Source organism: Podarcis bocagei (assembly GCF_964188305.1).
Source record: "Podarcis bocagei genome assembly, chromosome: 11".
Classification (NCBI taxonomy): domain Eukaryota; kingdom Metazoa; phylum Chordata; class Lepidosauria; order Squamata; family Lacertidae; genus Podarcis; species Podarcis bocagei.
Window position 1 is genome coordinate 39079473 of NC_138136.1, and position 25480 is coordinate 39104952.

The window sequence follows — 25480 nt, forward strand, 5'->3', positions numbered from 1 at the left end:
TGCTCCTCGCAATGCAAGTCGCCTCCGCAATCGAGCCAGAAACTACAATCCCCAGCGTGCTCTTTGGCTCGTCCGTATCGCCATAGGCGCCTCTGCTTGCTTTTATTTCGGGCGAGCTGTCAAAGTGATGAATGATGGGAGCTGTAGTCCTTTTATTTTTTACGTCCCTCGGCGCCGCTATCATGGCGGCCAATGGCAGAGTGGGAAACGGGGAGTGACAAGAAACGGACATGCGCAGTACTTAGAAACCACAGACCGGGTATCGTTAAGATACGGGGGAAGCGACCTTGTTGTGTGTGTGTGTGTTTTGACGTTTGTACCGTCTCCTTTACCTACGGCTCTCTTTGGTGACGTAGGCGCGTAACCCCGCCCCGTCTCCAGGGGGGGCACTCCGCTGTGGGAGCGGCGAAGGCAGCTTCTTCTTGGTCTTTCTCCTTCCTTCTCCAAGATGGCCGCGCTAGGTGTAAACAAGGTCGGGGCTAGTGCGGGGCTGGATGCCGGGAACAGGCAGAGCCGGAGTCCGGCCGGGCCTGTGGTGAAGGTGAGCAGAGGGAGGCCGGGGGGGGGGGGGCTTCCAAGCCGCCTTGGCGGAGCCCCTCGCCGTTCGCTGTCTTGGGTGGGGGCGGGAGGAAAGAGAGGGGGAGCCCCCGCCCCCTTTGGGCTCCCGGGCTGTAGCGCCTTCATCTCTTGCAAGAGCCTTCACGTTCTGCGGGTCGATTCTCTCCGGTTGTGCCCGTATTGGGCAACCCTCGTGTGTATTTACCCCCCCTGCTCCCCCTTCACATTACACACATACATACGTACACATACATACACACACAACACAGAGAGAGAGAGAGAGAGAGACATATACACACACACAAACACACACACACACAGACATACACACACAGACACACCTGTATGCTATGTTGTATGTTCTGTACTGTTTAAAGCAAGGGGGTGTCCAGAGCGATTTACCATGCGTGTCAGATAGGTTTGAGAAATGAGGAGGTGGGACAAGGTAGGGGGAAGTCACATGTAGGATTCCAGCTTTTTTCTCCGGCAGGGTTCCAGCTTTTTGCATCTGTGCAGTAGGCAGTAATTAAGCAAGTGGAACATCTTAGGACATGAAGATGCAACTATGGCAAAGAAACAGAAAATGTGCTAAGTGCTGCTCACAATAGACCCATCTAGTTCTGCCTGTCATAGAGTTGTTGAAGGTATAAGGAAATGTTCCATTATAGGTGGCAATAATATAGAGGGGCAGAACAGATGAAGAGGCGATACTGGTACACTGGGATTCCCATGCATTTGGGAACTGTGCAAACATTTGTTACAGAACTGGAAACATATTAAGTATCGTGAACGATATGGACGTTGTATCTTGATAGCCTTCTGTCTCATTTTGAAAATATTGCAGGGGTTGGACTAGATGGTCTTCGTGGTCCCTTCCAGCCCTACAGTCCTGTGATTCTATAATTCTTTGATGCAAAAATGCATTATGTTCCTTCCACAAGAGTGTCTAGTGACCTTGGGTGGGTTATGATCATGAACATGAGATCCAGTTTGTGGCTATACTTCGTTTGGATGTTCTGCCATACAAAAAAATGTGCATAATGCAGATAGAATGATACTTAATAATCCTGGTCCAAAATGTATGGTTTCACCCTAAGGGTCAGCCGGACAGCTGAGTTCACAAAAGTTACAAACCCACACAAATGGGTTGTATTCTAGCTTGCCCACATATTATCTATGTTAGTTACAGTGGTGTGTTTGTATTTGCTATTTTAATACAGATATTTTAGATTATGGATTGTTATATTATTGATATATACTTGTTTAATTTGTAATTTGTAATTTTTGCATGCTGTCTTATTAAAAGTTTCTTTTTTAAAATTCAGATATAAATTTATTAAGTAAATAAATAAATTGGAATTTTTGCTGTTGTGGAATAAAAAATGTGATTTCTTATAAAGACCTTCTTAGGAAAATAGTTACTTTCTTTGAAGTGCTATCTTAAGTTCAGTTACATGAAAGTTTCTCCCTCCTGTGTAGAAATACAACTATACTGAGACTAAGGCTGCAGTCCTATACCTACACCCCTTAGCTAGAAGTAAGCCCCAATTCACTCAGTAGGACAGATGTGTGTAGTAAGGTAGTCTAGGGAATACAACATACCAAACCACTAAGGAAGTGCTTTGGGTCATGGACTACAGTTTTTAGGATCCACTAATTATCTGGTAGTTCTTAGTATATAGAGCTAACCTGAAACTTTATCATAATGAGGTCTGACCTGAGAGACGGATGCGGCTGTCCTCATCCCAATCCATAGTGGCATCTGTTGGCTGCATCCAAATACACATACCGTATTTTTCGCTCTATAGGACGCACTTTTCCCCCTCCAAAAATTAAGGGGAAATGTGTGTGCGTCCTATGGAGCGAATGCAGGCTCCTTGGCTTCAGCGATAGCAACATGAAGCCTCTGAAGCACAGAGGGAGCGTTCCCTCTGTGCTCTGAAGGCTTCGGGTTCCTTTTGCTGAAGCCGGGAGAGCAAGACTCTCCCGGCTTCAGCAGAGAGGGAGAGCTGAGCAGCGCCCCTTCAGCCAAGCGGGAGGAGAAATGGAAGGGGGTCCGTTTCTCCTGCCGCTTCGCTGAAGGGGCGCTGAGCAGAGAGGGGGAGAATTTTTTCCCCTTGTTCTCCCCCACTAAAACAAGGTGCGTCCTATAGAGCGAAAAATACGGTAGTTAACCACTTAGGAACATATGAAGCTGGCTTATACCGAGTCAGAATATTGGTCTAAGTAAGTACTGTTGATGCTGACAGGCAGCGCCAGGACTTCTGGCACGAGTCCCAGGCCTACCTGGAGATACAGGGGATTGAACCTGGGACCTTTTTTGCATGGTCTTTACCGCTAACTTTTAGCTCTTCCCTATGCTTAAAAACTGAACATATTCCCTTGTAAATTATAGGTTCTGGAATGTGGAGTCTGTGAAGATGTATTTTCACTGCAAGGAGACAAAGTTCCCAGACTGCTTTTGTGTGGTCATACAGTCTGTCATGACTGTCTCACTCGACTTCCTCTCCATGGCAGAGCAGTTCGGTGTCCCTTTGATCGGCAGGTTACTGAATTAGGTAAGCTGCTTAGAAATTGTTGAATTAAGAACGTAAGAAAAGCCCTGCTGAGAAGACTAATGACCTGTGTAGGTCCACCATCCTGTTCTCAAATTGACTAACCCGATGCCTATGGGAGGCCCACAAGGAGGACACCAGTGCAGCAGCACTCTCCCCGCTAGTATTAATACACTACCCCTCACGATGGAGGTAGCAGTCATTTTATATAGGTTTGCCAAATGGGCAGGTACAACAGAGACACTTAGAATATATCTGCATAGCTTGAATATACTGAGGCAAACCACCACTTAAAAAACAAAACACTGACATTGGTTGCAAGGCAGTTCAGAAGTTTGACTTGTGCCCTTCAAAAGTTGCAGCAATGTGATGTGATGAAAAGAGCAATGTGCACTATGAAAACGTATGGAAGATATAATGTTTTAGAGGAAGGATTGTTGGAAAAATGCTCTTGGGGAGACGGTGACCACCCCAGGACCTCTGAGCATCTCCCAGTAGGCACGTCTCTGGAATGACATGTCCCTTCATCTCCAGAGTGCCTCTCTGCGACACTTTTCATATGAAAAGTGCACACAAGTCTTCTAGCATCCTACAGCAAGAAGAAACAAACATGTGTAGATTAAACTACATTTTATTTACATTCTATACAGACAATCCATAATCATGTCTGTGTTCTCCAAGCTCTGGCAGAACAACCTGTTGCATACTGCAAAAGTGAAGGTACAGTACAAAAACACGCTCAGATGAAAGAGATAAGACAGTCTTCCATTTCCACACTCTTCTCAGACATCTCATGTGATTTATACTAATCAGACTAGCAGCATCGGCTGCATAAAATTCCCAACAAGAATAACCTCATTTGAAGCATAATAGATTATCCAACCTATAATGTATTGAACACATTGAAATATACCTTAAAGTAAAACAAGTTTAGGATTTGCCTATAAGAACATTTACTTTTGAGAAGCCTTGGTTATGCATGAAAGCAAAAGTCAAAATCCATTTTTTTCCGCATCAACAAGGGTCTCTTCTAGAACTAACAGGGATGAAACATAGGTATCTAGGAAGCTGCCTTACACCATGTCAGGCCAGAAGTCCTTCTAGCTCAGTATTGTCAACACTGACTAGGGTTTTGGACAGGGATCTTTCCCTACCTAGAGATGCCATTGAATCTACCATTGAACTATAGCACTTTCCTGTAGCCCCCGGCCACCAAATGTGTGACATCATTCACTCAGAACTATTTCAAATTTTTATTTTATTAAATATGTGTGGTAGTCAACCAGTCATATTCAGAGTAGGACCCCTGAAATCTGTGGATTTAGTCATGACTAACTTAAGTCCATTGATTTCAGTGAGTCTGCTCCGATATTACTTAGTTTGATACCACCCTATATTTCTAATCTTGGTCACATTATCGTAATATTGTAAACATTGCTTGTGAAGTTATCTTAGGACAGCTGTTTAGTGCTTAATGTCATAAGACAATAAAAATGGTAGCAAGGTCAGACAGGTTCAGTCAAGCAAGGTTGTGTTTATAATGCAAAATAGTTCTATTATGTAGCATTAATTTGAATAATGCCATCTGTGTGCACGGAACTGCAAGGAGCAGCATAAGAAAAAGACATGTCCCTGCCCTGAGGAGGTTACAGTCTAAATTTGAGCTGTAGGGAGAGACAAGGGTAATAGTGCATAAATATGTATACTTAAGGATTTGTTCTGGTTGAGCTGAGGGCTGTGAAAAGGGGGGGGGTGATGAAGGGTTTGAAGTAGGGAAGAGTGGCATCAGGTAGGGGGCAACACTGCAGAAAGAACTAAGCTGTTTAAGAGAGCAGACATTTCCTTTTAAACACAAATACTAGCTCCGTTTGTACAAGCCAACTCAGATCCCTATTAAGTTACGGTGCAGTGACCCAAAACAAAACCTTTGAAGACAAAAGCGCCCATCAAGGCACCATTAAATGTGCTTAATGAAACAGTGTGTGGCTCAGCCTTCATAAGCCTTACTCCTTGTAGTATCTTACAATTAAGCTGAACAACCTGAATATGTTTGTGCCTCAGTCCTAGGGAGAAATCTGGGAAGAAATCTTTGCCACACCTTTCATTTTCTCTCCCCTACTCACCGCTCAAATATTGAGTGATTGGGGGAAAGCAATTTGCCGCTTTCCCCCTTTCCTGTTTGTAGAACTTGTAAGAATTCCTTCCATGATTTCTCAGTCTTCACTTTGCATCCATCCCCTTCCAAAGGATACACAGTTCAGTTATTTGAACTAGGATTTGACTTTCTGCGAATGATTACACATTCCCATCAACAGCACTAAGGGACCTTCATCATGGAGGTGCATTAAATTGTTTTTTCACTTTTTGCCAATCGCTGTAAAGAGACTGCTAGTAACTTCTCTGAATTTTCCTCCTTTTGGTGGTGGGAGAGTTTGGAAAGGGGCTGAAAAGCTAAGCTATGGAAGAGAGAACAGCCTGGGCACTATGTTAAAATAAACACAAGACCCAGTATGTACCTGATTAACACTAAATTAGCACCACTACTCAATAATTCTCCCCACACCCCTTCCTGTACTTGTGTGCGGGACAATCACAGCTATCCTTTTCGAGTTTTGGTCTGGTTTCTTGGGCAGGAGAACTCTTCTTAATATCTGTTGCTGAAAAGTGTGTGTTCTGGCTCTGATGTCCTCAGTCACTGATGAATCAAAGAGGAATGTTTGCCCATTTCGTGACTGGTGTACCGTAATCAATGGGCTCAGTATTCACTCCATGATTGCCCACATAATGCAGTCTTGTTTCTGATATGCAGGCTCCCTGCTATTCAAGCTTCATGCCTTTTCTAAGGAAAGGCTGCCAAAAGCTGTAGGTTTGTTGTTGTTTAGAATGTTCCATAGATTTCATGAAATAGGCATATCTCTAAAATTATGTAACCTGCACATATGGTATATGTCAAGTAAATATTTTTTTTAGTGAGGAACCTGGAAGTTAGCACTTTGAATAGTTCCTACATTAGCTGAACTAAATTTGGACAGGCTTAATCAAAACCACCATTTGTTTTGAAGTACTGTACTGGAATCCATCCATGAAAATATATACATGTGAAAAGGTAAAAAACCCAGCTGTCCATCAAGTATTTACCCTAATCTCTTAACAATATTTGGGTGGGTTAATTAAAAGTTGAAGCCAACAGAGATAGAAGCAATTTGTACTGGGTCAGTACAAATTCGGTAGCACTAACATATTTAAAGGCTTGTTGTTAAAAATGAAAAGCACAATTCAGCCCAAGACCAGCGTTTTGTACCCTGTTGAGTTCTTCAGTGTGTCCCATTAAAATGAAAGAGCCCTAAGTTATTAACTTTAGACTACATGCAAAGGCTTCAGATCAAAGATCAATGAGTGAAAGGAAAAATATATTAGTGCTAATCTATGAAGTCTTCTGAAAGTTAGCAGAAAACTTCTCACACTGATGTTCCACAACCAAACATGGGGTTGCAGTAGGAGAAATATGGTGAATAAGGAAGATCCAGCATATAGTTTATAAAATCTAATGGACCATAAGATCTTGAGAGAGAGCTCGTGCAAACTGAAAAACTTCTCTGGCTATGGGATCACTTTTCAAAAGAATATTGTTTTTTCTGTCTTGATTTTTTTTCCTCCAAAACAGGAGATTCTGGTGTATGGGGTTTGAAAAAAAACTTTGCTTTGTTGGAACTCCTGGAACGACTTCAAAATGGGCTTGGTGGTCAGTGTGGGACAACTGAAGAAGCCATTGGCCTCTCTGGAGAGGTAGTAGTAATCAATTTTGTATTTTGTTTTGTGTCACTTTCAGAGTAGTGTTCCCAATCACTTTTTTATATTTCAGTTTGATTGTCCTTTTCAGATGTCATAAATGTTTGATTTTAATTCAGTGATTGCAACATTACTACATTAACAACTAAAAGACCTGTACCTAAATTACATGTTCAGGAGTATCAAGTGGTACAGATTCTCCTGGACTATATAATTTCAGATTTGTACCTGCACTCTCAATGAGAACTGTCAAGTAACAGCTGTTCTATTCGATATTTCTGACTATATAGTTATTTCTAGAATGTGTATGCTAGTTCCCTAGAGCAGGTATCTATAAAATTTTGTTTCATCGATTGGGCGATAATTGGGCAAGCATTGAGATTTTGATTTGTAGCCATAATAAGCTTTCAGCACTTTTATTCACCAAGGTGTTTGAAAATATTTTACTGATTTAATTGTGTGCATTTTAGTCTGTTTTTCTTGTTAACACTGTACAATGCCCTGGAATCTAATATGAAAAACATTTTTATGCGACCAGTCACCATGAGTAAATAATGTTCTAGTTTTTCTTTTTGTTAGTGCATTGTCCGCTGTGATGAAGATGAAACGCATCTTGCTTCAGTATACTGCACTGTTTGTGCCACTCACCTGTGTGCAGAGTGTTCCCAACTCACACATTCCACGAAGACACTTGCAAAACACAGACGTGTGCCCCTTGCTGATAAACCTCATGAGAAAACCATGTGCTCTCAGCACCAAGTGCATGCTATTGAATTTGTGTGCCTGGAAGAAGGGTGTCAAGCCAGTCCTCTCATGTGTTGTGTCTGCAAAGAATATGGAAAGCATCAGGGTCATAAAGTAGGTTATGTCAATTCTTTATTGTCCAGCTATGTCATTGTTAATATGTGACTGAAAAGGAGAATTTGTGTTGGGTTTTTTGCCCATTTGACAAACCATCAGACTATATTTTGTTCCCTCTCCTATTCTTTACATTACTTATTTTATAAATTTAATAAAGGCAATGTTCCAGGGTATCATTAAGCTATCACTAAAGCTGCTTTCCTGCTGTCACCTAGAAGGGCTGCTAGACAATTTTGTGTTTGTAGATTGATGTATAATACTGTCCAGCTAATGCTTATATTTAATTTTCCATCTCTTTTGAAACATAACTAGTCTTTACATACTTCTTGTTAAATAATAATAAAGTTTTTTAAATCTTACTATGATAAATTAAAGATCACTGCTTTTGAAAGATGTTTCATGCAAAGGAGCATGCAAAGACTAGTTACCTTGTGCGCCTACATTTCTGCGCTAAGCACCTGAGGCAGAATGTCCAAAGTTTTGCTCTCTTCTCTCTCTCTCATACTGTGTGTTCAGATTTACTTTTGATGCTTTCCCCTTAGCACAGTGTTTTGGAACCAGAAGCAAACCAGATCCGTGCTTCCATTTTAGACATGGCTCACTGTATAAGAACTTTCACAGAAGAAATATCAGATTATTCTCGGAAACTAGTTGGAATCGTTCAGCAGATAGAAGGAGGAGAACAGATAATTGAAGATGGAATTGGAATGGCTCATACAGAACATGTAAGCAAGCTTGTCATTTTCTCAACCTGCACATAATCTTCATTATAACTATTAATATCTCCCCACCCCTTTACACTTTTTAAATGAAGCAGTATGCCATGTTATCCAGTATTAACATGACTCACAAAAGCTTTTTCAAGGCCACTGATCAAAAGTAAGTTGGTATGGGCAAGGGGGGAGGACCTTCTGGAAGGAGAAAATAGAGCCAAGAAGTCTGTTCTGTTAACTCACTAGTGGTAATGGACTATTTTGCAAAGCTGTTTTCCAGAAGAAAGCAGCCATGAAGAAGCAGAAATGATTGATTTTGGAATAATTATAGAGATGATAATGAAAAATACAGCTAGGATACAAAGTGCATGCCTAAGTACTTAGACTTACCTAGTAGGGTTTTTATTTACTGTATTGCCATATCACTAAATGATTTGGAAAGTTTTTCATTTTCAAAAATGGCTTACTATGTAGCATGGCAGGTAGCTACTGGTGAAATACAAATCTGACATTTCCTGGACACGTGGAACTTTGCTTTGTGGGTTTTTTATTCCAGTCTGTGTTTTTATTTCTTTTCAGAATCTCCTAATGCTGTTCCTAGCTGATTTGACTAGGACACCAACCTTAGTATTATGCAGAAATAGCAGTGTTGATTATACTGTATAAGGTTTTCTGTGGAAACGTCATGAATTAGATTAGCTTGCATATTTCATCTGTTGGTGATCAGGCTAATTTGAATGAAGATACATATTAGAATATACCTGGTACTTTTGTTACACTTTGTTTTAGATGTAGCGATTTGTATGTGGTACATAATTCTGTATTCTAGAGCTACAATTTTGGTCCTCAGTTACTTCTAATTTGTGAATTTCACTTCTAAAAGCATTGAGTTAATAGGTTTACAGTCTTTTGCTAAGGCACGTGGCAAAAGTTTATTCAAAGGATAGATACTACTGGGAAAGTGGAAGGACCATAGTGTTAAGAGTAGTTCTAACAGTGAGCTATTAATATATATTATGGAGTACTGTGCCTCTTCTAGCTGAGTTGATTCAGAATAGGGAGTCAGCACTTCCAACTCATAGGAGAGCCAACAGAGATCACGAGATTTGAAAACATAAAATATTTTGGCAATACTTTAACATTCATTTTTTAAATATTTTATTAATTTTCCAAAAACAACAAAAAATAAAAACAATAATACATATTCAAACATAAAAAAGAGTTGACTTCCCCCTATTCCTTTCCCTGGTTCCATTGTTTATCATCATACCGCATGTCCATTTTAAATTGTAAAATCATTAAAATTACTTCTTTTCCAGTCATAATGTCTTTACAAGTATTTTTAAAATCCTGCTAATGTATTAGCCTGCGTATGTATGCAATAAAGTCCTTCCAATCTTCTTGCACTCCTTCAACATTCAAAACACACTGACATTCTTCTTCTAGCTTTCCTCACAATAATGGAGACTGGTAACATTTTAAAAACGAACACTAATTTCTCCAGAGAAATTAGTGTCTTATGTCTTATGTTAAGCAGTCTACTGGAAATTGGTGTGCCAGCCTATTGCAATGGAGAAGGATATTAAAGCTCTGTCTTAAAGAGGTTCTGCAACAACGTAATGCCTGTCTCCTTGATTTCATAACCACCCAGGTCCCAGGTACTGCAGAGAATGCTCGTTCATGTGTACGAGCCTATTTTTCTGATCTTCATGAAACCCTCTGCCGCCAAGAAGAAATGGCACTTAGTGTGGTTGATGCCCATGTGCGGGAGAAATTGATCTGGCTTAGGCAACAGCAAGAAGATATGACTATTCTGTTGTCCCAGGTTTCAACAGCTTGCCTTCACTGTGAAAAGACATTGCAGCAGGTGAAGTATCCATAAAGTGGCCTTCTTCCATATATATGTACTTTAGGTTGCTGACTAAGGCTGACAGTGTCAGGTGGTTTATAAATAATTTGTAAAAAGTTTCTCTGTTGGGTGAGTCCCTTGTGGAAGGGAGAAGTATTGGATAACAAAAGGATAACAAAAGGGGGAAGATGGGAGGCAAAAGTGCTGTAGCATCTGAGTCAAAGGATAGGTTTGAAATATAAAAGTTTAACGTAGTTGGTGATGCCTTTTTCTAGTGAAATGTTTGGGATCCACACTTTGGAGAAGTAGCTAGTTGTATAGAAATTAATGTAGAAACCTATTAGGCTTGGCCTTAAGAGACAAAATACTGTAGGGGCAATGTTCTTACATAGTTACTTGAGCATTAAAATAAAGATGTTCAGCTGCCTCTCATGTACCAAACAAAATAAAACAAGAAAAGGAGCAATCGTGTGTGTTGATAGTAGCACCCATTTTTAATCCTAATTAGATTCTTTTCCCATTCAAGTCTTTATATTTGCCAGTATTGTTTCAGTTGAATAATACAGTAGCTTTCTTGTCTTGGTTCCTGTGTAGTGTTACTGTGTTTTCCTTAAGACAAACAAAAGCTTCTGTGAACAGCATGCATTCCTGTCTTCCATTTCTCCATTGTTGATGTATCATGAAACAATTTATTTCAGTTATAGTAGAGTTTTAAATCTGCTTGAGTTAAAGTTCAATTTTATATTTAGTAAAAAATGTAACTTTCTTTTTGGTAGACGTAACTTCTTGCTCAGCTGGATTTTGAGAAGGAAAACACATAGGTGGTACTGCGTTCATTGTATTAAATTTAGCTTCCTTTTTAAAGGATGACTGCAGAGTTGTCTTGGCCAAACAAGAAATTACAAGGCTTCTAGAAACACTACAAAAACAACAACAACAGTTTACCGAGCTTGCAGACCATATACAACTTGATGCTAGCATTCCAGTTACTTTTACAAAGGTACAGTTTTCTCATGTTTAGGTTGCTTCAAGACTTTGATCATGAGTCCAGAGAGAAGTAAGAACTCTGTCCTCTTTCTTTCTTTCTTTCTTTCTTTCTTTCTTTCTTTCTTTCTTTCTTTCTCCCTCTTCTCCTCTGCCACCCCAAGTACAGCAAGAAACACTCATGGCCAGCTGGCTTTTGAAACTCCCCAAATTACAAGTAATTTTCAGCACTGTGCAATCATGTCTTGGATATATCTACATTTTTTAAAAAAGATAGACCCGAAGACTAGGGTGACTGTGTAGGAATGTTTTTCTTTTGTTTAACATCCTATAAGTCATGGTGACTGTTGCCCTAATTCAAAGTGTTTTTGTTAAAATAGTATCTGCTAATGAAATGACCTTGAACCTTTTCAATTGTGCATGTTTTTGTTTAGTCAAACATATTATCTTGCAGATTGTCGGACTAAAATTGTAACCATTCTGTTCACAAAACCTTTAGTATCCTCAGCAAAAAAACCCCACAACTTACCGTATTTTCCCCTCTATAACACGCAGATTTTTTCTCCTAAAAAGGAAGGGGAAATGTCTGTGCGTGTTATTGAGCGAATGTGTGGTCCCTGAAGCCGACAGTCCGGAGTGGAGGGGCAAAAATCAGGCAAAAATCAAATCGTGTCTCGGAGAAGGGAAACCTGAAAAGAGGAAGCGGCTGCTTTCCTGCATTCTGCCTCAGGGTCTTACTGCCCACCCTCCTCTGTTTCGTTGCTGTGTTTGATGAAACGGAACAAAGAGCAGGGAAAGCCCCTCCCCTCCAGGCAAGCAGAGGGGAAAGCAGAGTGTCGTTCCTCTCTGTGCTCCGGTGCTGCAGGGGGAGAGGGAGAGAGAGAGGGGGAGGGAGAGAGAGAGGGGCGGGAGGGAGAGAGAGAGAGAGAGAGAGAGAGAGAGAGAGATGGCTGGCTTGGGTGGGGAGAAACTTTTGCCTTTCTTTCCTCCCTCCCGTTAAATCCCTCTCCTGCATTCTTAGCCAGCTGCTTCTCTGCACACCCCTCTCATGTCCCTTCTTTGTTTTTCCTTCGCTCCCCACTTAAAATGTGGTTACAAAGCATAGATCCATATGGATCCTCAGGATCTTTGCATTGGGTCACCCCAAATTCACCATCAGATCACATAGCATGTCCATGGCTACAGCCTGCACCAAAAAAATCACGCACCCACTGTTGCCTGGGGCTGCAATGGTGCAAAAACGTGGTTACAAAGCATGGATCCACAGGAATTCTCAGGATTTTTGCATTGGGTCACCCCAAATTCACCATCAGATCACATGTCTGTGGCCACAGCATGAAGCACAAAAATGATACATCCACTGTTTCATTCAGAATGTTTTTTCCCTTGTTTTCCTCCTCTAAAAACGATGTGCGTGTTATGGTCAGGTGCGTGTTATAGAGCGAAAAATACGGTAGCAATGAGAGAAATTAATCATTTGGGGTAATATCCAGCATCATACAAATGGTCTTCATCTCACACATGTGGCTTGCCCTTCTTTCTTTCACCTCCTGCAGCTCCCCAAGCGCTGGATGTGCTACTTGGATTATTTTCTTTTGAACAGTTTATATTGTTATTTGCAAATCATTTAGATCTTCTTGGTTAAGTGAAATCTAACACTTGTTTAAAAACTAAATAAAAGTGTTGGCTTTCTACTTAGCTTTGGCTCACCCACCGAACCAGCGTCCTTTAAGATGAAACTTACGTATCCTAAATGAGACACAGTGTCAGAAATTCAAAGCGCTCCATGTGTCCACCCAAATACACCTGCACAGGAAGTGATCAATTTCTTCTGACTACTGCTTCTCACACTACAATGGAAACGCCTGACATTGGGTGGTATTCAGCTAAATTTTACTCAGAGGAAACCCTCTGAAATTAATTAACACGACTAAATAATTTAAGTAGGTCCACTCTGAGGAAAATATAGTTGATGGCCCATCTATACATATAAATTCATATACCCCTATGAATCGGAGCATGAGTTTCTTCCATTATGACATTTAATCATCTTTGCAGTTCGCAAAACTTAAAACACTGTTAACAAGCAAGAAACTTACATGATAAATTACATTAGGATTTTCCTTTGCCACAGCACCTTGAGCTAATAAAAATTCTTTTTGCGGTGCGTGGGGGGGGGGGCAAACTTCAGGTTTCTCTTTATATCTTTTTTCTTGGCTGCAGGACAACAGGGTACACATTGGGCCAAAAATGGAGATTCGGGTTGTAACTCTGGGATTAGACGGAGCTGGCAAAACAACCATTTTATTTAAGCTGAAGCAGGATGAATTCATGCAACCTATTCCAACAATAGGCAAGTAATGTTGATTTTGGAACCTGTGAAATGTTATATAAATCCTTTGACAGAAGTGTGGTTAAAAGGCCCTTCCTTTCCATCCTCCTTTAGGTTTTAATGTTGAAACTGTAGAATATAAAAATCTGAAGTTCACTATTTGGGATGTAGGAGGTAAACACAAGCTGAGGCCTTTGTGGAAACATTATTACCTCAATACACAAGGTAAGAGTGCCATATTTCATATTTTGACTCATTGAAATATACAATGAATAATTATGCCTATTAAAAGTAAGAAGGGGAATGTTTCCTAGGTTTATTGTCAAATGCTGTAATTCTAAACACATCTTTTTGGAAGTAAATTCCATGGAAATTAATGGGTATTGTGTTTCAAGGCACAACAATTCAGGGGTCTGACTGCTAGACGACATTTTAATTTCTTCAGTTTTGGTCTCTGTGACGAGTGACTTGCATTTACTTTCAGATTTGATCTTTGGCTTTGCTTCAGGCTGATACAGTTTAGAAAGTTGTACAGTGCAGTTTATTTCAGTAAAGAAAATGGTTCAGTTGCTAGTTTGTAGTAAGTAAACAATTTCTGGAAAATATGTATAGACTTCAGATGTAGTATATAGGGCTGGAGTCTTTCCCCTGTTTCCTAAGTTATAATATCTGCGTGTGGAATGAAAATGTGTAGCAAAATGTAGCTGCATAATTGTTTTCTTCCTGTAGCGGTGGTGTTTGTTATTGATAGCAGCCACAGAGACAGGGTCAGTGAAGCACACAATGAACTTGCCAAACTGTTAACGGAAAAGGAGTTGCGAGATGCTTTGCTGCTGATCTTTGCCAATAAGCAGGTATTGTGGTCCTTTTTTTTTTGTTTTCTCATTTGTCTCAATTTAACTTCATTTTGCTAGTGTGAAGTTAAGTATGGAAACAAAATTTAAAAGGCTTATATTAATTGTAATGTTTCCTCTGATAAACTGTTAATTTAGCTGAAAATAAATAAAAACCCCAACCTTCTTAACAGTCTGTTTGGGGTCTTCTATTAATTTCCAAAATCTTGCAGATAGAGTTCTAGCCACGTTTCTTAAAAACATAATTGGTACTTGAATACTTGTGAAGATATAAATATATTTAACAAAATTCTGTAGGTTTTGGCACTGACTTTAATTTTCAATCTGCTGCATTCATAAGGTAAGATTACTAATTCTTAAGTTACTGTCTATACATTTAAGTATATGGTTGTTGTTTACAGGATGTGGCAGGGGCACTTTCCGTAGAAGAGGTCACAGAATTGCTGAGTCTGCACAAACTCTGCTGTGGTCGGAGCTGGTACATTCAAGGGTGTGATGCCAGAAGTGGCATGGGACTGTATGAAGGACTGGATTGGCTCTCAAGACACCTGGTAGCCGCAGGTGTGCTGGATGTCGCATAAGGTCCTCTTGAGAAGCGTTAAGCTTGAAGATCACTTAATTTATTTGTGTGACTTGAGATGGTCAAACACGAACTTTTCATCTAAGGCTATGTATTCTAAAGAAAACAACTAACATTTTTGCTGGAATGCTTATTGGAGTGTGGTACAGTGAGTGTGTAATTCCTGTAAATTATGGTAATTTAATAGTGGTGTGGTGGATTTGCAAGAAAGGTGCCTTGGTGTTGTTGTTTTTTTAAGAAATGAGATTTGAAAGGTCTTACACTTCCCTATTAAGCAACTAATTTATCTTCTCACAAGTACTTTACGAACTTAGCATTTATTTGACCTTGCTCCTTTCAGAGTTGGCTGCATTTGCTTTTTCTCAGATCTCACTTGGGCATGCAGGCACACACAAACCACTTCTTGATAAAAAGAAAAATGAAGTAGACATGGTGCCGGGTTGGGCATAGAGCCTATGTACTTGTAGATGTGTGTGCATTTCGTCTGGGTACCTTGTGTAGCTTGCAGATGAGAGAGTGTGGAATGGGCACACCTACCAGCGGCAAGTGGTCCTTGGAGTTGGTGAATGCTGCCATCAGGCCAAAAGACCTTTGCCATCCTTACTCTATAGCTCCAAATATCTCTCTCCCCCCCCCCCCGAAGCTACTGCAACCAAACTCCTTCAAAGTTTCATTGTCGTTTTCCTCCTTCATCTTCCATTTTAGAGGAAAAAACATCACCTTGCAGAAGGATTAGCAGTAATGGATGCTGGAGTTTCTCATGCTTCTCTTGGGCCCGGGTTAATGGCCGGTCAGGTCTCCAGCTATCCAAGTGTAGACCTAAATGTGCCCTGGTAAAAATCTATCCTCAGTTGTACTTGTTTGTCTGACTGAGGTTGCAAGTGGATGTTGCCTAAATATACATTTTTAGTGACTTTTTGAGGGAAATTTTATTTTAATCAGCTTCATAAAATCCTCCTTTCCCTCCTTCATTTCCCTCCATATGTACATTGTGCCATGCAGGCAACTTCTGATCTGGTGGTACATGATTACATACCCCTCTTTCCATAAGATCAGTAATGGTTTATTTTCAGTTCTTGATGGGAAATCATGTACAGTTTTGGAAAGCTGAAGTACCTCTCTTGCAACTCCCTATATAAGAAACATTGAAGCACAATTACACTGTCACAGTGGCTGCACTTTTACTCAAATCTGGGGTAAGCTTTGCCTTCAAAACGTCTTTTCAGCTACAGTTCTATGGTGGATAGGCTTGTATATATATTTTCTAACGTCAGAGGATCTGTGAATGGGGAAAGCTCTGTAACAAGGATCTGTAGCAGTTTATCTCATTAGCCTTAATCAGTTTATCACTTGGTTAGCTGCTTGAGCACATTGTGTTTTGCAGGTCTGTGAAATATTTAACCCAATTACATGAAGACACCAGTTGTTAGCCTTTGGATTCATCCTTTTGGACATTCAGTCCACTGAGGAAAGAGGATGTCTGTCTTTGACAGGAAACTCGAGTTACAGGACCCAAGTTGTGTAACATACATCTGGATAACCTTCTGCAGATACACCAATGGAGGAATTGTGTGGAGCTGTGTGAGGAAGTTCCCTGTATCTTATACCATGAAGAGGGCATGTATGTGGTTGAGTAAAAGTTCAGAGTTCAAATGCTGATTCCATGTTGCTGTGGTCACTAGTCCCCAGGCTGCAGCAGGCAGGGCTGAGGCAGGCAAATTTGACTGCTGGTCCTGGCCTAAAAAGGATAGTTCTGTTTTTTAAATCCAGATTCTCTCCCCAAGCAACATAGGAATTAAACTTCATACCCTTCTAATTGTGCTCTCAGCACAAGAATTTCTGCTTGCCGGACAAAATTACCCTCCCTCTCCTTCCCATGGACCAACCTTCCAGAGCAGATTCGGGAAAGGAGGGGGGAAGCTGGATTGCATTAGCAGGAGTCCTAGTGCTGGCTTCCATTGACAAGCTGGGTTAGTTGAATCTGGCCTGTAATGTTCCTTTCAGAAACCCTTTGAGTAGACTGTTTTCCCTATGTTGGTTCTACATAACACAACTAAAATTAGATCATTATAACTAGTAATTAGATAATCCACATGCAACATGTGTTTACTTCAACTAGAGGTCTGTTCAAACCTTAATCCTGAAATGGTTGAACGTATTGCTTTTTGTAACCAGCTATACACATTGAGGGATGCAGCGCAAGACCATGCATAGGTGTTTTTTTTTGGGGGGGGGGGGAGATTAAGTTGCACTGTGTCCAGTGAGGCTTGTTCCTGTGTAATTGAATGCAGGATTGCAGAACTACCTTTCCAACCTTTCTGATGAAATGTTCCCGGTAAGCTGATCTAGAAAAATGTTACTAAGGGCCCTCAAATTCTTTACAAGTATAAGACTCCAAAGTGTCTGAATACCTTGAAAGCTTCATGCAGTGTTCAGTTAGGAAGGAATATTGCATATAGTAGGCTGCCACAAATTCTAGGTCTGATTTGAAGCATGAGAATTCTGCTACATAGCTGAGATACAGTTGTTGCCATGATGCAGTTCCTTTCTTTTCTGGCTCTTCTAGATGAAGCAGATACTTACAACCACTCTTGTTTGCTGAATCCTGCTTTGTTACAACAAGTGGCTATCACTGCCCATACAAGAGACCTTTACCCTCAAGGAACTTTCCTCTGCCTCAATGAATAACCTCTTCACAGCATACCACAAACCTAGACTGGATGCATTTATGTGCAAGGCCTAGCTGTGTGTGTTTGAAATAATTTGGAGACTTTTGACTGCATTTCAGTGAGGCCAGGCTTTCACTTATTTATACCCTTTTTATTTTTCAACACTATTCAAATGCATGACAACACGTGATAATGCAGCGGTTGGGAAGGGTAAATGTGAATTGTTCTTCTGTGGCTTTAATTGCTGTAGCGTTATTGTTCTGGGCTCTCCTTGTAAAACACTCAAGATGTTTTAGGACATTGGATAAATACTTGTTTTTCAAAAACCTGTTTGTTCCTGTCAAGCTCTACTATAAATGTAGTGGGCTTGCATTGAAAGTATTGAAATCCACTTAAGTGACTGTGAACATAAGTGTTGCATTTGTTTGAATTCAAACAATTACCAGATAAAATTTTAGCTGCTTGTTTGTACTGTATATAACAATTTCAGCTATAAACTTCAAGCTTGTTTCATATGATGTTGAGCTTCAACTCAGTTTAGTATACTGATATGTGCTAGTTTTTAAGAAGTGTTTCAACTCCAAGGAGATTTTTAAAGGTTAGCATAAAAGCTGTATTAAGAACAGACAGTTTGTAAAACAATTGGGTCATAGTCTAGTTTTAACTGTGAAACTAAAATGCAACATTCAGTGACAAATAAGAGGTGTATATTAACGTACTGCTTTAAAAAATAACCTATTAATGTATAGGGCTTCATTCCTTGACATACTCTAGCTTTTAACTGTATGTAATGAATTCTTTTCTAATTGTGAATTGGGAGTGAATGGAAGTACTGAGAGGGGTTATAGCACCAAGAATTCCATGTTCTGGGGCTACACAAGGTATAAAATAGCTCACAAAACAATGTTGGATTAAAAAAAATTGATGGTGTGATTTCAAAATGGCCTTGGACCCCCTAACAATAAAAATTCTCTAACCAGCTGGTGGAATGTGTCGTCTTTCTGAAGTCGATTTTTTCCACTTAATTTTTCTCTCCCCCCCCCCACCCCCCGCATCAAATAGTTATTTATGGTCAACCAAGAAAGTGAATAATGAGTGAAAGTGTCTGGATGTTGGATGGCTTATATTTGTAAGTGGGAGTGGGGGGTTTCAAATGAATGCTAAGTGTCTCCTGCCATTCTTTATAGATGTTAGCTCGCATAAGAATGTGCTCAAAACAAATGGCACATGTGTGCATGTTCAGAGGTTGACCTCAGTTAGTCTTGGGGCACAAAATGAAGGTGATGAGTGAAAGGAAACTGGCCGATATATGCATGATAGCCTGCAGTCTGAAGCTAGCACATAAAATTGAAACCAGAAGCCGGTGGAGGTGCCTAGGTAATGCTGGCAAATGACAGCCACCCCACTCACTGTTCTCATAATTCCAGGGATTACTGAAGCAAGGTTTTCTTGGGACAACCCCTGAAAGCAATGAAGAGGATTACAGGGCTTAAGTACAGTGGGATGGTTCTCATCCTCCTTCCCCTCTCTGGGTTCCCCTTCTGCTCTTCCTCAACACAGCTATTTAGCATCACTTGCTCTTCTTCCAAGCCAAGCACTTCTAAGAAACTGCAAGTTGCAGGAACCACTTCCTCATTAGTGCCATCTAGTGCAGAGAGAGAGATTGTTCCTTCTGCCCCGTCCCATCCCCCAAGTTCTTCAATGAACCCACACTGAAGCAACAGTTTTGCTTTTCTCCTGCAGACAGACTGAAGGGATTCCACCCCATGAAGGAGGGAAACTGATGGATGGAAGTAGGCAATTATCTGGCAGTGGTTTGCCAGAAGGTGTCGCAAGGTTATGCACCTTTGCTGCCCCCCAAATAGGAACGTACACACCCTGCAACCATCTGCCAGGGGGAAAAAGATGAACTTTTCCCATTCTTGCTCAGATTTCAAGAACAATGGATTAAGAAAGGGACAAATCACTATAATCCTTTTATAACAATTCCACTCAAAACCTAAATGATACCTATTTAGTATTAGCAATTATCAGCGGCTCAAATTATACTAAATAACATACAAAACAAGTGATAAAGAAAATCTTATTGTCAAGAATGCACAGTAATGATTATGGTTACATGTTGTATTTGCAATTAAATACATTTAAAACCCTAAAAAACCCCATTCTATTTTGTGGGTAATGAGTTGGCAGAAACAAAAATATTTCAGTGCTGGAATAGAGCTGCTCGCAATTCTGCAGCATTTTTCCATAATAAAAACCATTGCAATAAATACACAAGATGCATATTTTTCTTTTTTGCGGCTTTTATTTTTTGTATAAAAAACATTTTAAAAAAAGATACAGCTGAGAGCACCTCGGACACATAATGATTAGAAAGTTTCAGAACAGGTATCAACCTTTCCGCAGCAGAAAAACATACGAGGTGCATCATTTTTGAAGTCCCTTAATTGCAAGGTTTCTTTAAAACCCTTTTTCATTTCACTGTGATATTAATAATGCTGACATCTTCATAGGGCTTGTCAGTTTTGGGGTTGACTTTCACATTTGAAATTCTCTGAACGACTTCCATTCCTTTAGATACTCTTCCAAACACACTGTGTTTGTTGTCCAGCCATGGCTGTGCAAGGCCATATATCAAGTTGATGGAGCAAAAGAAAGAGAAAATTATGATTAAATCTCAAGTTACTATACTGAGTACTGTGTAATGTAAACTATTGCTAGCGGGATCTCTGTAATTAAACACTATTACACTTAATGCTTGTTTGTTTGCTCACTTGTTTAACTCTCCAATCCAAAAGGCTGCATGTGTACGGAAGCCGTTTCCGCAGACATATCCCAAGCTGGATAATGAACCATAATCACAAAACTGGTACTGCCTTTACAGTTTCTGTGCACACATTAGGTTGTGGACAAGTTTTGATCATTTGGTGGGGGGTGGGGTAGGAGAACTAAATCCTGCTACCTATTTAAGCTATTTAAATTAAGTATGTGTATCCCCCTTTCCAATCTAGTGGTTCACAAGGCAGCATATAACATAACAATAATATGAAACAGATAACTCATCTCTTGATGGTAAGCAGCCAGGAGAGCAGCTGGATAGTAGGTTTGTTGTTAAAACCTCTCCCCATGTCTCTGTTATCCTGCCAGAGGATAACAGAGGGGGGTGGGAGAGACCAGACCTAGAAAGTTTCCTGCCCAGCCACACTGGATGCAAGTCATTCAGGGATGAGGCCTATCTAGTGGAAGAAAGACAAGTGTTGGACTTGGCCCAGGGACCCCTGCCTTCAGATAGAAACTCAGCCTTGAACTGCAGTGCACTTTGGGTCAATCACTATCTTTCAGTCCTGGCTTCCAGATCTGGTAGTAGCAAGAATAAAACAGATAGGATGTCACAAGCACCTCAGAAGAAGGGAAAGATGCGCTTTTAATTTTAAAAAGTAATCAGATTAAAGCTGTGTTACAGAGAACTACTCCATTTGGACTTTCCAGCCAGTGTCTGCAGAGGAACATAGGGGTTTGCAAATAGCCAGCAACTCTTAACCTGACATATGCACAAAATGCATATGCATATGCACAAAAAATGAGAAGTGGGCAATAGCTCATATCCAGTTTTGCACTGGTTTCAGAGGGATGCTGATGCACTTCAAACTTCTCCCTGCTTCTCCAAACCCTCTGAAGCACAGTTACATATATAGGGTGAGTCTTTCAAAAGAGGCCCTGTGGAACATGTGTACTCTGTATCCATGGGGCCTCTTTTAAAGGACGCACCCTATACAACAATGTGTCTCCTTGCTGTTCTCATAAGCCCAGCAGAAGGGTAAGGGCTCATTCCTGCAATTGTGGTAAGCTTTGGAAGCATCACGGTATAACCAAACTCAATGCCTCCAAGTGCTCTCAAAACCCAATTCCACATCAGAGAAGACCCTGCTACTCTGCTGAGTTGGGAAATAAGGCAAAGCATATAGTAACAAATTCTAGCTGGCTGTCAAGGGCAGCAAAAGATGCTGGGTCTCTTAAGAAGCATTCAATTATGGGTGCTCCCACGCACAACTGAAATGGTACAGGCCATGTACAGGCTTATTACCTCATATCTTTGGGGAAACAAAGTATAACAATAATGTTTTTCTGCAGCTAATGTAATATGGTGGCTCCTTCCCCTATAACCACCAAGTAGACTAGAGACAGGAAACGTGTTTTTTTTCAGTTACTGGACTGTAACTTGCATTGCATGGCCTGCATGATCAATAGTCATGAGATGACAGGAGCTGTAGTTCAACAACATCTGGAAGTCCGTAGGCTTCCTCATCCTTATACAGTGGTACCTCTGGATACGAACGGGATCCATTCTGAAGCCCCATTCACATCCAGAGCAGAACGCAACCTGCGTCTGCACATCGCAATTCGCCACTTCTGCGCATGTACGTGACGTCATTTTGAGCATCTGTGCAAGTGGCGAAACCCGGAAGTAATGCGTTCCGTTACTTCCGGGTCGCCGCAGAGCACAACCCGAAAACTCTCAACCTGAAGTAACTTCAACCCGAGGTATGACTGTAGTAGACAACAGACACAACGGAATACCCTTCCATCTACCAACAGCCTCAAAACTTTTGCTACTCACAAAGAGGCAATTCAGTGACCACCGTTAAGACATCTGACATGGTACTTACAGTTGGTACTACTGTTACAAAAAACTGTGAGCCGTTGGTATTTGGTCCTGCATTAGCCATACTAAGTGTGTAGGGCCTGTCATGTCGCAAAGTTGAGTGAAATTCGTCCTCAAATTCTCCTCCCCAGATACTTTCACCTCCCATTCCGGTTCCAGTAGGATCGCCAGTTTGGATCATGAAGCCCTACGTTTGGAAGGGGAGAAAGAAAAATCACAATTGAGGACATTAGCAGCCCTGCTGGATTAATCACAGTCCAACATCCTGCTTAAAATGGTGGCTAAATCAGATGCCCCCAGAAAGCCCACAAGCAGGACTTAAAGACAACAGCCTTCTCCTGCTGCTGTTTCCAGAACTGATACTCAGAAACATACAGCCTCTCAACCAGGAAGTACCATACTGCCATCAGGACCAGCATCCATAGATGTAGCCTTATTCTCTGTGAATGTGTCAAATCCCTTTTTAAAGCCTAGTGCCATTACCACATCTCATGGCAACAAATTTTGAAAATTAATTATGTACTGTGTGAAGTACTTTTTTTGGTCTGACTCAAATCTACTATTAACTAGTGTCATTATGAGATCCAAATTTCAGTTTTACCAAGAAAGGAAAAAAAAAATTCTATCCATTTTATCTACAGTGGTGACGCCACTGTATCCCATAGATTGATATGCTGTGATTACAGTTTTGGAATTCTACACAAAATCCTTCAAAAATGCAAATGCAAAATCCACAAGCAGGGTAGGACTTAATAATAAGATGTGCATAAGCCACTATGGGACAGGAAAAATTAAAGATATTGCAGCCCTGTTTATCTAACGAGCTCAACAACAACTGAGAACACAGAAATATTGTTACTAATACCAAAGTTACCTTGATTATGCGGTGAAAGGTGTGGCCATTGTAGTAGCCATTCCTACTATGTACACAGAAGTTTTCCACTGTTTTGGGACACCTGCAGTTAAAAGGTATTAGATGTTAGTATAGTACTTGGTGCACTGGAATAGGGTAATATTTTGAATTAGTCCGTATTTGTAGATGCTCTAGTGAAACTGAGAGCATTTGACTGCAACTTTCGATATCCATAAAGAACTAGGGCCACCTGGCAGATCACTGAGTAGGAAGACAACTCTTCATTCACGATTACATTCTGTGAATCATTTTGCATATTACAAATTAAAATTGCCTTCTTGTTATGGAGAAATGAAAAGCTTACAAGCTTCTTCCCTTTATCACAATGTAGGAGAAAGCAGTAGTGGTAAAAATGCTTTACCAGAGCAAAAATGGTGGTACCATAGATATGAGGGAATGGAACATAAGCAAACCAAGGGAAAAGGTGCAGCTCTGTCAATGATGCTAGTGAATGGTCCAACAGCAGCTCAAGATAATGAGAATCTTTATTAAAAATGGAAGGAAATATAAAAGTATTCATATACATACTCAACAGGGAAAAGCTTGACATGTATATCTCCCATGCTTGTGTGGATAATGGCACTATCAGAAACTCGCTTGGGTCCTTCAGCTTGAGTGGCTGCCATGACCTCTTCTTTAGATGGCTTCTCATTAAATACATCTCTGTCAGAATCTGCACTTTTGGTGTCTTCTGGTTCACGTTTGGTAAACTGGAGGACAAGATAGCAGCATCCTTGTTTCTCTTACTGACTAATGGAATTGGAAGGATCATACACTGCAGTTCCAAAGACATATTGTTCCTAACTAGTGATAGGCTGTAGTTTGCAAACTGTTTCTGGTCCTATGCCAAGTGAAAAGAATTGCCCTTTGGCATATTTTTAGAATATCTGAAGACTGTCAACATCTCAGCAAAAATCTCAACAAAAAATATTAAGTTTTTATGTGAGCCCCTGTATCTTTGAAGGTTTCTACTGCATTTTCACCTCAAGCGGAGTTCTCATAATGAAATAGTCACCAAGACACCCCCACCCTAGTTGTTTGGTTTAAGGAAGTACAAAAATGTACCAAAATTCATATTAGAATTACAACCAAGTTGTAAGACGTGTGAAGAGTATTATATCAAAGGCTATCAAAAAGGGGGGGAATCACTTGGCAACTTTAGGTGATTGAAAGATGGGCATCACACCCATCCGCTAAAAGTAGCCTGCAGGGGGTGGGAAAACTGTCAGCTAGATCCCCTGGTATAAACTTACCATATAAAATCTGTTCTTTTTGAAGGAGGTGCAGATTATTGTTGGATCAGCTTGGATATTCTGAAGAACGGGGTTGTCGGATGCTTTCATCTCTACTGTAACAGCAGCACGGTGTTTCTTTGCAACACCCTGGAACAGAGCCAGTTGCATGACCCTGATGTTCTCCTGCTTGCCTAGAATTCTAACACATCTACATACAGGAAAGTAAAATTCGTGAACTTCAAAATCATTATGTGGCCTGCCTTTAATATGTGATATTTCAGAGCACCCTGCATCCAAACATCATATTAATTTTTGGATTAATTTGGAAGCAAAGATCCCCAGTACATCATAGGGATATCGATGACCTTCTGGAAGGCACTGTGGGCTTAGAAACTAGGTGAACTTCTGGCCCAATACAGCAGGGCTGTTATGTTCTTAACAAACATATTTGGAAGTAATACTCTTAACACAAATGGACAATGAAAAAGTGTATAACACATCAGAAAGCTGATCTAAAGTATCGGTTCTCATATTATGGGTCCCAGATGGGTAGCTGATGAAAATGTATGATCTGGAATCATTTAACCAATGGAAACCTGCAAATTATGTGGATAGTCCCCTAGCGTCATTCACCAGGAATGTGAAACTGGGCACTGAATCTCTACATCCAGGGGGTGGGGGTGGCCCTCCATTCTGTGGGCTAACCTTGGTCTCAAGGGGGTACAATTAACTCACAAGGCCATTTTCTTCTAAACCTGTCACAGGACTACTATATCTGGGGGTGGGTGGTATGTGGGGGTTCAAACCAGAGTTTAAGCAAGTCATGGTTTATAAGCCAACAATAAACCATGGCTATTCACCTACATAGCAGAGTTGTGATTGTCAGACAAACTACCAAAGTATCAGAGCTTACTTTCTGAAA

At 40.5% G+C, this 25480-nt stretch overlaps 2 protein-coding genes across 4 annotated transcripts in view; one reads left to right on the forward strand and one right to left on the reverse strand.

Moving 5' to 3' along the window:
* Positions 1–123: 123 nt before the first annotated feature.
* Positions 124–18723, forward strand: TRIM23 (tripartite motif containing 23). Of its 2 annotated transcripts, none has more exons than XM_081212937.1 (11): positions 124–259; positions 2954–3116; positions 6778–6899; positions 7482–7760; positions 8306–8488; positions 10128–10343; positions 11191–11325; positions 13533–13662; positions 13756–13866; positions 14371–14495; positions 14897–18723. In XM_081212937.1, exons 1-11 carry the CDS (start codon positions 128–130, stop codon positions 15074–15076), a joined length of 1776 nt encoding a protein of 591 aa, XP_081069063.1. In that variant the 5' UTR covers positions 124–127; the 3' UTR covers positions 15077–18723. The 2 variants fall into 2 exon arrangements, with proteins under 2 accessions (XP_081069063.1, XP_081069064.1); XM_081212938.1 differs by lacking the exon at positions 124–259 and adding an exon at positions 266–541.
* Positions 17306–25480, reverse strand: part of PPWD1 (peptidylprolyl isomerase domain and WD repeat containing 1) — a 15375-nt gene continuing 7200 nt past the window's right edge. Inside the window, exons 7-11 of one of the 2 annotated variants that reach the window (XM_081212912.1) lie at positions 24577–24766; positions 23852–24033; positions 23285–23366; positions 22415–22597; positions 17306–20364 (exon numbers count right to left, since the gene is read on the reverse strand). In XM_081212912.1, the coding sequence (XP_081069038.1) occupies positions 20221–20364; positions 22415–22597; positions 23285–23366; positions 23852–24033; positions 24577–24766 (781 nt within the window). In that variant the 3' untranslated portion in view covers positions 17306–20220. Of the gene's footprint in view, positions 20365–21329; positions 22070–22309; positions 22598–23284; positions 23367–23851; positions 24034–24576; positions 24767–25480 lie in introns of those variants that run through there. The other variant, XM_081212913.1, reaches the window with a different exon arrangement.

What these genes read in the sequence shown, in the direction of transcription:
- TRIM23 (XM_081212937.1), top strand. Translation starts at nt 128, where the DNA reads ATGAATGATGGGAGCTGTAGTCCTTTTATTTTTTACGTCCCTCGGCGC. An exon ending in CCATTGGCCTCTCTGGAGAG is followed by an intron (nt 6,900 to 7,481) that starts GTAGTAGTAATC and finishes TCTTTTTGTTAG; the next exon opens with TGCATTGTCCGCTGTGATGA. An exon ending in GAATGGCTCATACAGAACAT is followed by an intron (nt 8,489 to 10,127) that starts GTAAGCAAGCTT and finishes ATAACCACCCAG; the next exon opens with GTCCCAGGTACTGCAGAGAA.